This window comes from Eurytemora carolleeae, unplaced genomic scaffold (genome assembly GCF_000591075.1).
Source record: "Eurytemora carolleeae unplaced genomic scaffold, Eaff_2.0 scaffold192, whole genome shotgun sequence".
In the NCBI taxonomy this organism is placed as follows: domain Eukaryota; kingdom Metazoa; phylum Arthropoda; class Copepoda; order Calanoida; family Temoridae; genus Eurytemora; species Eurytemora carolleeae.
In genome coordinates, this window is record NW_019396100.1 from 169,840 (window position 1) to 184,744 (window position 14,905).

Genomic DNA, 14,905 nt, shown 5'->3' on the forward strand with positions numbered 1-14,905 from the left:
TTGTATTGCAGGCTAAAAATTTTGAATTTTTTTTTGTTAACTTTTCAATTAGAAAATTTTATATTTTCTTAATCATAAGTTAAATTAAGTCCAAACAATAATGTCTCATCATTCACAAGAATTTGAAAAAGATGTACATATTTTAGAAGCAACGAAAGTTGTAGGCTGGATGATACGACACTGTCAAAGTCCAGATCAGAGTCAAATAAAGCAGAAGATAAATAAATAAATAATGTAAACTAAAAGAAATATTATTCAAAGATAATAGTGAAAATAAAACTGTAAAGATGACGGCAATGGCACAAACAAGGTTTGCCCATAAACTTTTTGAGCCAGCACCGATGACTATATCTGAAGCAAAAACACACTGCGTGTCCATATTCGATAAATTAAGGTACACAAACACTTTTTCGACAAAATTTAGCAAAAATTCGTCAATTCAAATTTCTGTTAATTTCGAGAAATCGCGCTAGTATACTCTCTAGTATTCTCTAGTACTCTCGCTGTTTTCCACTTTTTACTTAACTCCTAGGACATTTAATTTGAAAGTTTTTTGTCCACTTTTGAGGTGTACACTTTTTTTAGTTTTTAATGTTTTCAAAATGTTTTCACTTCTTTTGTCTACAATTTTCTCATGAAACATGTCATGACAGAGCTCTAAGAGAGAAAGTGAGTTGGATTGATATATGATCATGTATGTGTTTAGGTTGCAAAGAGAACAAGGAAGATTTTGCGATGTAATCTTAAAGGTTTATGATCGAGAGTTCCCAGCGCATAGATGTGTTCTAGCCTCCTGTTCACCTTGGTTCGATACTAAATTTAAAGTTCACAAAACCCTGAAGGAGGTTGTGGACGTGGATTGTAAAAATTATGAAGTGTTCCATCTTGTTCTCACATATATGTATTCAGGAAGAAATCAGTTCAATTAGAATCAAAAGTTAGATTATAATCATCCCTATAATGCAAGTTTTGTCTATAATGAGAGCCGATTTTGTTTAACTGTAGATGTAACAAAGTAACTGTTATGTTGTTTGAATTTTTTGTTTTCAATTTTCAATTTTTCTTAATCATCAACCAATTTAATTAATTCTTCTCAGGAGTAAGGCCGCTTCTGTAAAAATCTTAAATGAAAGAGGGGGGGGGGGCATGGGGGGCATATAATAAAACTTAATACTTTATAAAAATGTTATTAAAATGTTAATTAACTGATATCTATACTTAGGTCAACTTGTAATTGACAAGGACAATGTTGGTGATATACTTGAGATATCTCACACCTATAGTATTAATAAATTAAAAACATACTGTGCCGAGTTCCTAGAGAAGAATCTGAAAGCATCAAATTGTTTAAATGTAATTGAATTAGCGGAGAGATATCACCTTGCTGATCTTTCAAAACAAACTCTGGCATATATTCACAAACACTTTGAGCATATAATCCAGTATCATGAGATTGAGAAGAAGAGTTTAGCTGATGTTAAAGATTATATAGATAAAGCTTGGTACTTTCCCAGTGAACTGGTTTTACGGTTGATTACCCGTTGGGTCAACCAGCATAGTAGTAGGGAGGATTATTTTGTGTCTCTTCTTCATAATGTAATCTGGAGTACACTAGATCAGGTCTTTATTTCGAGACACCTGGAGCATGATATGCTTTATCAATCCAGTCCTGAAGCTTTACTAACCATCCTGGATTTCTTGGACAAGAACAATATTAAACTAAGCTCCAGGTACTCAGAGATGTACAGAGAGCTGCAAGAGAAACTTCTTCCAAACAACGAGGTCGAACAAGAGTTGGATGATTCAAATTTATTCCTGTCTATGGCAATTAACTCTGCTGTAATGAAAGATCTTGAACATTCTGAGGTGGATGAAACCTTTAGCTCTTACATTCTACAGACTGAACCTATTGGAGATCCTAGTCAATACGGTCCGTTTAGACATCCCAGTGGTAACGAAATGGAAAGTTACAAAAATGAAACAGAAAATTCCCAAGAAATGATTCAGTTCCATTCGTCCTTCAAGAAATCTGCCAACCCACTTCAAGGAGAAGAATCCGGAAATGATTTAACAAAATCTGGTCAACAACTAGAGACAAGAGTTCCAGAGAACGCTGCTAGTATTCCTCCCACAGTTCGGATGCCTCATGAAACAGTTTATGAGCTGGAGCATGACTCACGAGTTTATAAACCAGAGTTTAGATCTATTCCAATCCAGTATGAAGATATTCCAACCTCACAGTATCCAACCCAGAGTCCTCCAACCCAACCAGAGACAAACCTTGGTTTTAGAAACTCAAATCTTGATCCCTGTGACGAGGTTTATAAATCATACAACTCCCAACCTCCGGACATTTCGGAGCAGTATTACAAACATCAGAACAACTTTCTGGCTAAGTCCGGACAAAACTACTCCAATACAGATCTAAGATGCATGCAGTACAATCCTGAGCAGGTTGTCAATGATGGAACCTTTAACCAGGATATATTTAAGAACGATCTGATTTACAGAGGAGAGACAAGGAACCCAAACTATAGTTATCCCATCTTCAGAGATAATCAGATGTATCCTGGAGACATTGACCACTACAGGAGTATGTGTTCTAACCAGCAGTATGAAAACTTTAAGCTTGAAGAGGAGAATGTGATGGAAAGAACAGATTACAGTTCCTATAAGAACGATGCTGAATCAGAACTTAGAAACTCTCCTGTTGATTCTAGTGACTCGGGCGGGTGCAGACCTGAGAAAATAGAAAGGTTGAACAGTAAAAGTGATTTTGATTTCTGTACTTATCAGTTTCTTGAGCAAGTGATAAATGAGCAGGAAGGAGTGGAGAAGATCTCAACCACAACCAAGAGATACGATCCAAAATTTCGAGCTCTGGCAGAAGCATTTAAACAAGCTGAACCTGATCTCACAAACCAGGTTTCATCTCAGGATATGTTTGAATACAAATCTCCAGAGCGGACTACACGGGACGACAAGACACTAAGAGAAGAATTTAGAAACTGTAGAATATCCGAGAAAGCGAAAACCAAGACGATAATGGATTGTCAGTTTGAGAATCAGGTTGAGGATAAGGATCTACAATATGTTCCTATTTCTGTTGCTGAACTTGAGTATCCGCGTCCTGATACTCAAGTAGAAGGATGTGAACCTATTGAAGAAACTTCTGCTGATAATAATCTCGGATATCAAACTCCTAAATCAAGTTTTCAGGAACTAAATGAAGAAAACAGTGAAATTATTCCTGACTCCGTCCTTGAAACTCCTCCAAAAAATATGGTCGAATTTTCTACTCCTCCCAAATCAACAGGTAAATTCAGCCAACAGATGATCCTTACTCCAAAGGAAAAATATGCCAAAGAGATAAACGCAGAGCGTAAACTAGAATCAATTCAGAAAAATGTATTTCCCGAAACTGAACCTTGGACTGATGAACCTAAACTTCAAGTGATAGATACAGTCAATACGGATATCACCCTTCAGCCTACTCCGGAGATACCTGAATCTCCTGCTGTAACGGAGAACGTTGTTGTTCCCCGGAAAGCTCCGTTAACATCTACCATACTCCGGGCCAAGAAGAAGATGGCATCTCAGAAAAAGCTTATTTTAGAGCACGGGGAAGTGAGATTAACCCCCAAGCAAAAGATCAAACTGAAACCATTTCGGAAAAAAAATCCCAAGAATTTGGAGAAATTACTTGGTCATTCGTCTACAGGACATTCGTCTACAGGTCATTCGTCTACAGGACATTCGTCTACATCTCTGGATAGTTTAAAGAAAGATTGTATTGAGAACACTGTTATAAAGAGAATAGTGAATAGGAAGGATAAACTGCTAGCAGAGCATAGAAGCCAACAGTTTCCAGTTCAACCAGCTCTTAGAGAAGAACCAGTAGAGATACGTTCTTCTCCAGTAGAATCTGTGGATATGATAAACCTGGATGATATTGTGAATCAGATTGAAGAAACCTGCCTTTTCTGTGATTTTGTCTGTGTTTCAAGAAAGGATTTCTACAAGCATATCAAGGTTAATAAAATTAAACACAAAAAAGCTCATCATCATTATTATCATCATTATTATGATTATTATTATTACACTATTACTATTATTATTATTGTTTTTGTAGGAAATTCATTTAACCGTTGCTCCCTACCGATGTCCTTTATGTGAATATACGTCAAGTAAAATCTCCACCCTCCTTCAGCACTACCAATCACACAATACGAGATATCCCTGCTCCTCCTGCACCTTGAGCTTCAGGAGTAACCTGGAGCTAAAGCGTCATGAGAAATCTGTTCATAAACCTGTGATAACATTTTCTTGTCCAATTTGTCAGAAAGTTTTCAACAACAAGTGCACGCTACAACAACATCAGGAAATCATTTTTATTTATTTTAACAATTATTAACTTAAATTTTCTAATTCCTTTATCTTTACAACCTGATGGTGTGAACCTTTGATATTTCAAACCTAAATTATGTGAATAAGTACAAAATTAATAGTTTGAAATATCTAAGCTCTACACGCATTATGCAAAGATTTAGGGATTAGAAAATCTGAGTTTGTGGCAAAGACTTAATTCCTTTGTGCTTTTTTAATAAGATTTCTTTTATATCTCTTGGATTTGGAATTAATCTAAATTGAACGTATTAATTTTTTTCACTGTCAGAAAAAAAATTAATTTGAAAATTAAGTTTCAGATCAAATTTTTTACTTAAAAAGAAAAGATGTAGTTTGTTAAGATCAGGGTTCACGTAGGTCAAATTTTTTAGATCAGATTCGCTGTAGATCAAATTCCATAGCACCTGTTTTTTTATCAAGCATCTCTTGCATTGGGAATTTAACCTAAATTAAATCAAAAATTGTTAAAAATGTTTTTTAAGTTTTCTAAGTAAAGTAAAAAAAAATGGTTTAGGCTGTACACACAGAGGAAAAGAAGTTTAAATGTAAATTATGTACTTTCAGTACAAAGTACAATTCCCACCTGGCGGCTCATAAGAGAGTACACGATGGGAACCTGTTCAGGTGTACCAAGGAGGGTTGTCAGTACTGGACTCCTAAGATGACCCTTCTCAACGCGCATATCCGTGCGCACAACGGAGATAAACGGTTCACCTGTACTCACTGTGATAAAGGATTTGTTGAAGCCGGACAGTTGAGAAGACACGAGAAAATTCACAACGATGTTAAACCGTTCCAGTGTGATTTTGAGAACTGTTCCTTCTCCTCTAAACGTAAAGATAAACTAAAGGATCACAAGAACCGCCTTCATAAACCTGCTCCTCAAATCCAACCTGAGATATCTAGACCCAGTAAGATGATGAACATGAACAAGTACTACAGTGTGGAGAACAGTATACCCTTGCAGGACTCCCAGATACCATATGTCAAAGAGGAGGAGATACTTGGGGTCTGATCCAGAAGGAGGAGATAGAGAGGGGGTGTGAGCCTGGAGAAACTGGAGGTTTTCCCCATTCCAATCCAATTCTTTTTCAATCGTCCTTTGTTTTCTTTTCTAATCCTACTTTAGTTTTCTTCAAACTTTTCTTTTATCATTTATTTTGCTTTCCAAACCTTCCGATATCTATTATTATATCCTTTCTTCATATTTTGTTATTTCATTTATCTCCCAATCCTTCCTGTATCCAGTTCTTCTCAATTTTCATCCTTTCCCTTTTCACCCTTTTTTCTCATTTCGTTTTTTTCTGTTTTTACCTTTTCTTGAACCAAATTTTTTTACTTGAATTAAATGTAAATTATATTTTATATCATAGTCCTTACATTAAAAGATATTTTTTAAATAAATATATCTAAATATATTCAAAGCATTATTATTCTCATGAATTAGATTTATTACAATTTTCAAAATGATGCTGGCTTGCTTGGTATGTATATCTTCCATATTAGTTGAGTTGATGTATGTTGTAGAATTTTGTCCCAGTATCACTAAATATAGACTGGAGAGTGGAGACCACATTTTGGAAATCTCGTACTCTTTCAAACATTAACTTTCGTCGTCAGTCGTTCGTCACTCAATTTCAATTTACCTGATTTACCTGGTGTCACTGCAGTCGCCTATACAATGAATAAATTATAATTTGAAAAAAATAACAGAAATGGTTTATTGTGAGCGATTATGTTTCAAAATTTCTGTTTGTGAAAGACTTAAATTGTGTTGCTGGACTTAGAGGGGCGGGGGGTTCATTGGGACACAGTGGTACGTCGCCTTTCATGGAAAATGGGGACGTAACTATGGGAGCAGGAAGCTTTTAGCTACTGATTTATTATTAAAAACCATCTTGCTAAAAACTAATTATATCAAGTACAATAGATGGAAACGTAGAATTTGTACACTCTCAGTACAGCTGTATTCTGACGTCACAAGTGTCACAGAATTTATGTGAAATTGAAACAGTGAAATTATGGTAATTCTATGTGTTCTATGTGTTCTTTATTTTCTGTTTTTTACACTTTTTTGTTCAAATTTAGAAAACATGTCAACTAATTTTAGAAAATTTCATTTTCCTTGTTATATTTGACACTTGTGAAAGTCGTGTATAATTTGGTCCATTTCTCTATTGCCACCTATTTATTTACTTGATAATCTATTTGCTAGAAAGGAATTTTTTCCTTGCTACACCCCTTGATAAGCTAGTCAATAATTAGCTATTTGTATCTCATTATATGGAAATGAAGTTAACATTTTCTATTTTAACCCCAGGGGGGAGCAAATATACTCTCTCCGTCAGCTTATACAACACACTTATACAACCCTCACCTCAACCTCATCAATGAAACGAAAGAGAGGAAAAGTTCGCTTGCTTGAGAAAATGTGATAAAGGAAAGGGAAAGAAAAGGGAAGGTTGTGAAAGGAAAACAAGAAATGGCACAAAATGTTCCTCATCAAGGGAAATCATTTTAAATCATTCTTGAAGCATGAACATACAATTAACCCCATTACATACATTTTTCAAAGGCTTTTCAAAATTGTTAATCTTAGATCTGTAGCTTGAATAACAAAAAATATAATAACATAAACCATCCTTTCAAATTTCAAGGTCAAAGTGTCAAAAAATAAAGTGCTAGGGAAAAAACTCGAGGGGACGCCAAACGCCCCCCCCCCCAGCCTGTTTAGGTTTTATGATAAAATAAAGATAATGATAATGATAATGATAATGATAATGATAATGATAATGATAATGATAATGATAATGATAGTGATAATGACAATGATAATGATAATGATAATGATAATGATAATGATAATGATAATGATAATGATAATGATAATGATAATGATAGCAAACAAATTAAATAAATAATAATGATACTTGATTGCAAAAAATGGAAAAAGTTAGGAAGTTAGAATTGGAACTTTCGGAGGAAAATTAAACATGATCGCGTCACAGCAGTACCATTCAATCCTTTATCTAAATAAAAATCTCAGTTTTACTAATTTAAAAGAGATAAATTCATTCAATTTCACTCCTTGTTTCTGCTGGACAAATTCGTTAATCACATGTAATGATGTCCTCAAAGGGAACCGTGTTTAATAGAACATCACTTTTTACTTTAAGGGTCCTTTGAAATTACGTCGACAGTCCCTTTAATAAGGAATCATAAGAGTTATATCTAAGGCTAAACTGTTTCAGGAATGCTTGGTTTCTTTGTGTTCTGGGGTTCTCTGTTACTAAAGATGTATTTACCTACAGACTCAATATTCCGGAGTAAACAGCTTAGTTTATTTTCTCTAAATGTTACAAACATGGCGGATAATTATACTTATGTAGCAAACATGGCGGATAATTATACTTATGTAGCTAACAACGTAACTTTGTGAAAGAAATCAAAAATTCGATCTTATTTATGCTGTTTAAAAAAAGTGACGGAAAAACTGATCCAAAAAGTATTTTTACCTGTTGGTTGATGGGTTGAGATAGGATGGATCGGAAGAATTGATGGGTTGAGATATGGTGGGTTGGAAGAATTGATGGGTTGAGATAGGATGTATCGGAAGAATTGATGGGTTGAGATAGAGTGGATCGGAAGAATTGATGGGTTGAGATAGGATGGATCGGAAGAATTGATGGGTTGAGATAGGATGTATCGGAAGAATTGATGGGTTGAGATAGAGTGGATCGGAAGAATTGATGGGTTGAGATAGGATGGATCTGAAGAATTGATGGGTTGAGATAGGGTGGGTTGGAAGAATTGAAGGGTTGAGATAGGATGGATTGGAAAAATTGATGGGTTGAGATAGGGTGGATCGGAAGAATTGATGGGTTGAGATAGAGTGGATCAGAAGAATTGATGGGTTATCCTGGAATTAAAATTCAATGCAAACTATATATAAACAAATGACAACTGTGCGCGCGTGTTAAGATAAAGTTATGACAGTTCTTGTGAAATTGTTGAATAATTTTTGCTCAAAATTTCTGTGTTTTTATCAATAATGTACCAAAGCAATCAATATAATTCCATTAATAATTGTGTATATTGTTTTAGGTATCAAAACGTTTTTGTAAATGTAAATGTTACACTATGTAAAAAATAAAAAATATTATTTATAAAGAAGATAAAAAAATCAAAAAAATGCGGAGAGGAAAACAGTGGTTTAGGATGAGAAGTGGATGAGTGAATGAGTAGGATAGTGAAAAGGTAGGATAGTGAATGAGTAGAGTAGTGAATGAGTAGGATAGTGATTAGGTAGGATAGTGAATGAGTAGAGTAGTGAATGAGTAGGATAGTGAATAAGTAGGATAGTGAATGAGTAGAGTAGTGAATGAGTAGGATAGTGAATAAGTAGGATAGTGAATAAGTAAGATAGTTAATGAGTAGGATAGTAAATGAATATGTAAATATCTATGTTGTATCATATTGCTGATCTCGTTATCAACTTGCACACATAGATCAGCCATAGAGTAATATATTTAATAGATTGGACAACAGAGAATACATGGATCAGCCATAGAGTAATTTATTTAATAGATTTGACAACAGAGAATACATGGATCAGCCATAGAGTAATTTATTTGATAGATTTGACAACAGAGAATACACAAATCAGTCAAAGAGTCATTTATTTAATAGATTGGACAACAGAGAATACATAAATCAGTCAAAGAGTCATTTATTTAATAGATTGGGCAACAGAGAATACATAAATCAGTCAAAGAGTAATTTATTCAATAGATTGGGCAACAGAGAATACATGGATCAGCCATAGAGTCATTTAATTAATAGATTGGGCAACAGAGAATACATAAATCAGTCAAAGAGTAATTTATTTAATAGATTGGACAACAGAGAATACATAAATCAGTCAAAGAGTAATTTATTTAATAGATTTGACAACAGAGAATACATGGATCAGCCATAGAGTCATTTATTTGATAGATTGGACAACAGAGAATACACAAATCAGTCAAAGAGTCATTTATTTAATAGATTTGACGACAGAGAATATACAAATCAGTCAAAGAGTCATACAATGGAAGATTGGTCAACGGAGAAAACATAAATCAGCAAAGGCTGGATGGCGAACCGCAACAAATTCCTCGTCCGAACCACATTCTCCTTATTTTCTCATCCAAGCCACGTCCAAATGCTCATCCTTGGAAAAGTCTTCAAGTGTTATGAATTCAAAAGTCAGAACTTTTGCGTTGTGAATATTGGGATAAACTTATATTTAGAGATCAAGTATTTATCTTCAAATTCAAAAGTGCCAACATTGGATATCGAGATCAACCGTTAACGATTAACGATAATCCGCACGAAAGTTCCGAACGAGATTAATTTGCGGCAACTGCACAAAGAATGGCTCAAACTGCGCATAAAACAAGAACACAATTTAGAAGGAAATAAAACTTAAAAACTTTATTTGATTGAAACTTTTCTTTCGATTTACAAAAATTTAAAATTTCAGTTATTGTCCTAACGTAGCTGCCATGGCTCTGTCACAAATATAGAGAGTGGCTCAGATGATAATTGTTGGGGCTGGAAGGCCAGCCCTGAATTAGTCATAGAGCCATTTATTTGATAGATTGGACAAAAGGAGAAGACATGTCATATGTAAGTTTGTTACAATATAAACCAGAAAATGGCCGAGGAGTTCAAATACAACGGCTACATTTCATTACTATCTAGAGAAAGCTGTTGTGAATTGTCTATGGCAATATACAAATTTAAACATTATGTTGACAATTTCTGAAATAAAAGACCAATTAAAAATGAGATGAAAATGCGTCGCATGTTTTTGATTTATATTTTCTGTTTTTATATTTCTGTGACACAGATTCCCAGTGTGCAGCAGTATATCTAATTACACCCAGGATTTTCAGTATATTTTATATTTGTGTGAGAAACACATTTTAAAGACCCCTGACATATAAAATTGCGAATAATCAGATAAAGTCGATAATCTTTAGATTTTATAAACTCGCAATGTTTTTTTTTTCTCGTGAATACAAATCCAGAGATTTTCGTTTCTTTTAAAAAAATGTTTGTTCAATTTTCATATGTATACACACTGCACAGGGTTCGTAAAGAATTTTTCCCTCGAACATTTTCCAAAACGGCATCAAAATCAAGGTTAAGTGGTCGCAGCAAAATCAATATATTTCAGATTAGTGATTGCAGAGTTTTTTTCCCAGATTTTTCTGAATAAAATGATTGGATTATTAGAATTACTCTTCATGTACTGGCAACTTTTTATTTTCTCCCTGGCATTAGGAAAGATACATGTTAAACAAATTTTAAAAATTCGAAATTTTAAGAATAAAAGGATTTTTGAAAAAAATGACAAAAAGAATTTACATTTTTTATCCGCAATGGGTTTCCTCTCACCCCATTTGGTCCAGCCGTTTGGCCAGCTATAGCTAACATATATGTATATATATATATGAGCAAATATTAAAACTTGTAAAGGGGTGGTAATGGAAGTGCCCCACTATGGATTAAAGGGACTGTAAGCGTAATTTCAAGTGAAGACCAAGAAGGCAATGTCCGATTCTCAATGGTAACTTAAAAACCATAATCTGATCAAAAATATGGAAGAAAATATCGTTTTTCTAACTCGAAAGATGTTTAATTTTAATAATTTCACCATGGTTTCATAAGAAAAAATAGTGAAGTCACTTAGGCAGAGAAACCACTAATGAAATTTTACAGTTTTTAAAGAAACATTGATATCTAATTAATTCTTTATCAGACAAAGCTTGTAGATCGGGCAAATAGAAGGTCACTTGAAATTACCTAAGAACTGCAAAAAATTGGAAATGAGATTCTAGAAAGAATAGGAATTGACTGTACAAATAAATACTTTAAATTTGTTGGACTCAAAATTGATGAATTCTTAAATTGGGATTATCAAATAGAACATGTTTCAAATAAGATTGCTAGCTCAATTTTTGCACTGAATCAAGTTAAAAACATTTTACCATTAAAAATTCGCCTAATAGTTTATAATGCACTTGAAAGGCCACATAATGAGTATGGAATTATAACAAGTGGGGGAGCGTAAAAAATGCTTAACTACAGAAAATCAAATCTTTGCAAAAAAAAAGGGCAATTAGAGCAGTAAATAATATTTCATTTTATGCACAATCAGATCCAATATTTTTCAGATTAGATCTTCTAAATCTTGATGATACATATAAACTAGGTGTTCTATCTTTTATGCATAAATACTTTTTATCCAACTTCCTTCCATGATATATTTAATTCTTTAGCTGAACCAAATAGAACTTGAGCGGGTTCTTTTTAAAACTCTAGAATATTTTCCTTCCGCTTTATTTCCAAAATTATGGAATTAGATTATAAAGAAACTAAATCTGCAAAACTGTTTAAAAGAGAAATCTTCAAAAACTATTTAGAAAGTTATGCAAGTTATATCTGTAAAAAAATAGCTGTTTTTCGTGTGGATAAACTTAGTCTTTGCTATCTTCTTCACCCTGTATTTCATAAACCCTCTGTTACAACCCTTCCGCTGAGTACCCACCCTTTCCCTTATACTTTTTCACCCTCTCCTTACCTTATTACTGATTTATCATCATTGTTTTGTTTAAAATGTACACTGTACAGTGTACATCCATCTATTTATTTACAATTCTTATTCGCTTATAATAGGCCAACCAATCAAAACAATTGTGATTTTTAATTTGTATTATCTCGTGCTTTGTAGTTGAATAAAAATATGAAAATGAATGAATTAAGCGTACAGTCCCTTTAAATTTTGTCACGCTTTCCTGATACTCAGGACTTAATTGCTTAGGGTCTCTGTGAAAGGGAGGGGAGGGGGAACCAATCATTAAATGTGATACACTAAATACTGAATACTAGATGTAAAGAAAATTTGGAATAAACAATGAAGGGTTTTCAAAAAAAGATTGAAATGAAACAATAAAAATAGTGCAAAGTTATTGTAATAAAAAGATAAGTTGTATGATGTGTATTCTTCAGTATCTAACAGTCTCTCCATGTTTCTGTTACTCCGAACCTTCGGTCTGTTTCTCAGGACGGATACAGAGATAATTCTCTTCTTTCTCAACGGTAAGAAAACATTGGTAGAATAATAATCAATCCAGGAGAAACCAACCTAAAAGTTGTCCATCTCGATACTAATAAGTATCAAATGTCAATCCATCAAAGGTCATGGGTCATTGTATATTTAGGCGTATTAATGTAATGATTAGCAATAAGCAATTTTAGGTAAAGGTTAATTTAAAAAGCTCTTAAACTAAGATACGAAAGATTTTATAAATAAAACTATAAATAATTTGACCAAGTTAAAAGAGAGTACTAAGATTGAATCTTTTTAAAAGAAAGAAGTACATTTGGAGATTTTTCAAAAAAATTGTTTCTGATTGGAGTCCCATATCGAGAAACTGAAATATCTATATCACTGGAGACCTAATTTCTCCGATCTTTATAGGTGGTAAATGAATGTATAAGCACTCTAAGATCAGTGAAGTTAGTTAAGATTTGTAAAAATGAAATGCAATGAAACCCATTTAACTATGTAATAGGAAGACGGCATTTAAACAATATTATGTGTATTGTTGTTATACAGCAAATAGTTTTACCCGTAGCTAAAAATTAAGTGAAATGACTCTATGAATACTGCACAGTTTCTGAGTTTCATGTTCAATTTACTCATCAAAATTATAACTTGAGCCGCATAAACGGCTTCCTATTCCAGTTATAGTGCAAGGTCAAAACTTTGTATTTAATTCCATTTCATAATGAGTATAGTCAATTAATTTTAAATCATGATACAATCCAACCCCTTTCTTTAAACATTCTGAAAAGGAACTTTTATCCGTCGTATTGAAAGTTCACACTCTCAAAGAGAGGTTCTGTCTAATTAAATATTTTTAACATACCTTGTATCTTCATGCAATATTTTAGGAATTAATTTGTTGAATTTACTTCTGGTGAAAATATTTGAAATTAACTACACCAGTTTCAATATATTTCATTTTCCTCAACCTATTTGCAGGTTACATTTTCATTTTTTAGAAGAATAAAGATTTTTAATTATTACATATTTTTCTTGGAATTAAAGAAAATGTAATAATATAATATTGCTCAAACACAATATTTTTGTACTGCATTGTGTAAAGTCCTCACGCACAAAATGTAAATAAAAGTGAAAAATGTACATTTTGTGTAAAAAACAATGAAATATATTTCCTACTTTGAAGTTGTACCATTGTACATTTTACAGATAAAGAACACTTCTAACCAATTTTGATTTTTACAGCTGTATAAAATTTATTGAAATACTGTACACAGTACATTGTAAAGAGTATTTAAAAGAGTATTGTTTACCGAAACTCGCGAGTTCCCTTTTTGTGGAATATATATTTGTGTACAGTCTTACATTAGAGGGAGTAACAAAAAAAAAGATGATATAAAACTAACCATGATAATAATATTTCTTACACACAAATTTTGATATCTAAAAAATTCCGTTACCCCATTCATGAAACCGGGTTTCCGATACTGGGTTGTATAACGATACCCAGTCTTAAGTTTTGGGCTCTCAGCCCAATGGTTACAACGGTTACAGGAATTGGTGAGGCAGTTCTGTAGATCTCTCAATATTATTGTTAAGGAACATTATTTTATATGATTAGTTTTATATTTTATTTTTAAATTCTTTTTTTAGTGTAAATCTACACAATTGTTTATACCCCAAAATGGAAACTCGGGAGTTTCGTTCAACGATACTTATTTAATTTCGGGCTCTGGTACACTGTACAATGTGTACACTTTTTAATGCACTACTGTACACCGTATATACTGTACAGTTGGATGAGAATGAACGAGAATCTGTTTTCTGATATTCCTCTTCTAACAGCAGGTTCGAGAACAAAAAATTTCAAGAAAAATATAAAAATTTATCTTTCAATAATTTAGGGCTTCATCTCGGTATTAATATAAGAGCCAGAGTTCAGGTCATTAATCTTTTAGAATTTCAAGTTCAGAATTTTCTTGATTTTAAAGAAGATAAATGTACATTTTATATCCCAGTAATTGATGTCAAATCCCTGATTGGGATACCTACAACAGTGTACAAATATTCGTAACCCATGTAGAAAACAGATGAATCTCTTCTTTTTTACTTTAATTCTTTGTTTTTATATTGTTTTTATATTGTTTTTTATTGTTTTTATATTGTTTTTTTGTTTTTATATTGTTTTTGTATTGTTTTTATATTGTTTTTATATCGTTTTATATTGTTTTTATATTGTTTTTATATTGTTTTTATATTGTTTTTATATTGTTTTTATATCGTTTTATATTGTTTTATATTGTTTTTATATTGTTTTTGTATTGTTTTTGTATTGTTTTTATATTGTTTTATATTGTTTTATATTGTTTTTATATTGTTTTT

General features: G+C 32.7%; 2 protein-coding genes across 2 annotated transcripts in view; both read left to right on the forward strand.

Moving 5' to 3' along the window:
* Positions 1-211: 211 nt before the first annotated feature.
* On the forward strand, positions 212-5,738 carry LOC111694932 (uncharacterized). Its single transcript, XM_023464004.1, has 5 exons — positions 212-394; positions 707-909; positions 1,223-4,032; positions 4,133-4,381; positions 4,922-5,738. The coding sequence occupies exons 1-5, from the start codon at positions 288-290 to the stop codon at positions 5,420-5,422; spliced, it is 3,870 nt and encodes a 1,289-aa protein (XP_023319772.1). The 5' UTR covers positions 212-287; the 3' UTR covers positions 5,423-5,738.
* A 7,739-nt stretch (positions 5,739-13,477) lies between these two features.
* The window catches only part of LOC111694941 (uncharacterized), a 6,273-nt gene continuing 4,845 nt past the window's right edge, over positions 13,478-14,905 (forward strand). The window contains exons 1-3 of the mRNA XM_023464021.1: positions 13,478-13,504; positions 14,319-14,371; positions 14,428-14,465. Of these exons, the coding sequence (XP_023319789.1) occupies positions 14,323-14,371; positions 14,428-14,465 (87 nt within the window). The 5' untranslated portion in view covers positions 13,478-13,504; positions 14,319-14,322. The remainder of the gene's footprint in view (positions 13,505-14,318; positions 14,372-14,427; positions 14,466-14,905) is intronic.

Bases quoted from the DNA above. Each gene is read 5' to 3' on its own strand.
- LOC111694932 (XM_023464004.1), top strand. From the start codon at position 288: ATGACGGCAATGGCACAAACAAGGTTTGCCCATAAACTTTTTGAGCCA. The intron at 4,033-4,132 runs GTTAATAAAATT...TTGTTTTTGTAG, and splicing joins ATTTCTACAAGCATATCAAG to GAAATTCATTTAACCGTTGC. The intron at 4,382-4,921 runs GAAATCATTTTT...AAAATGGTTTAG, and splicing joins GCACGCTACAACAACATCAG to GCTGTACACACAGAGGAAAA.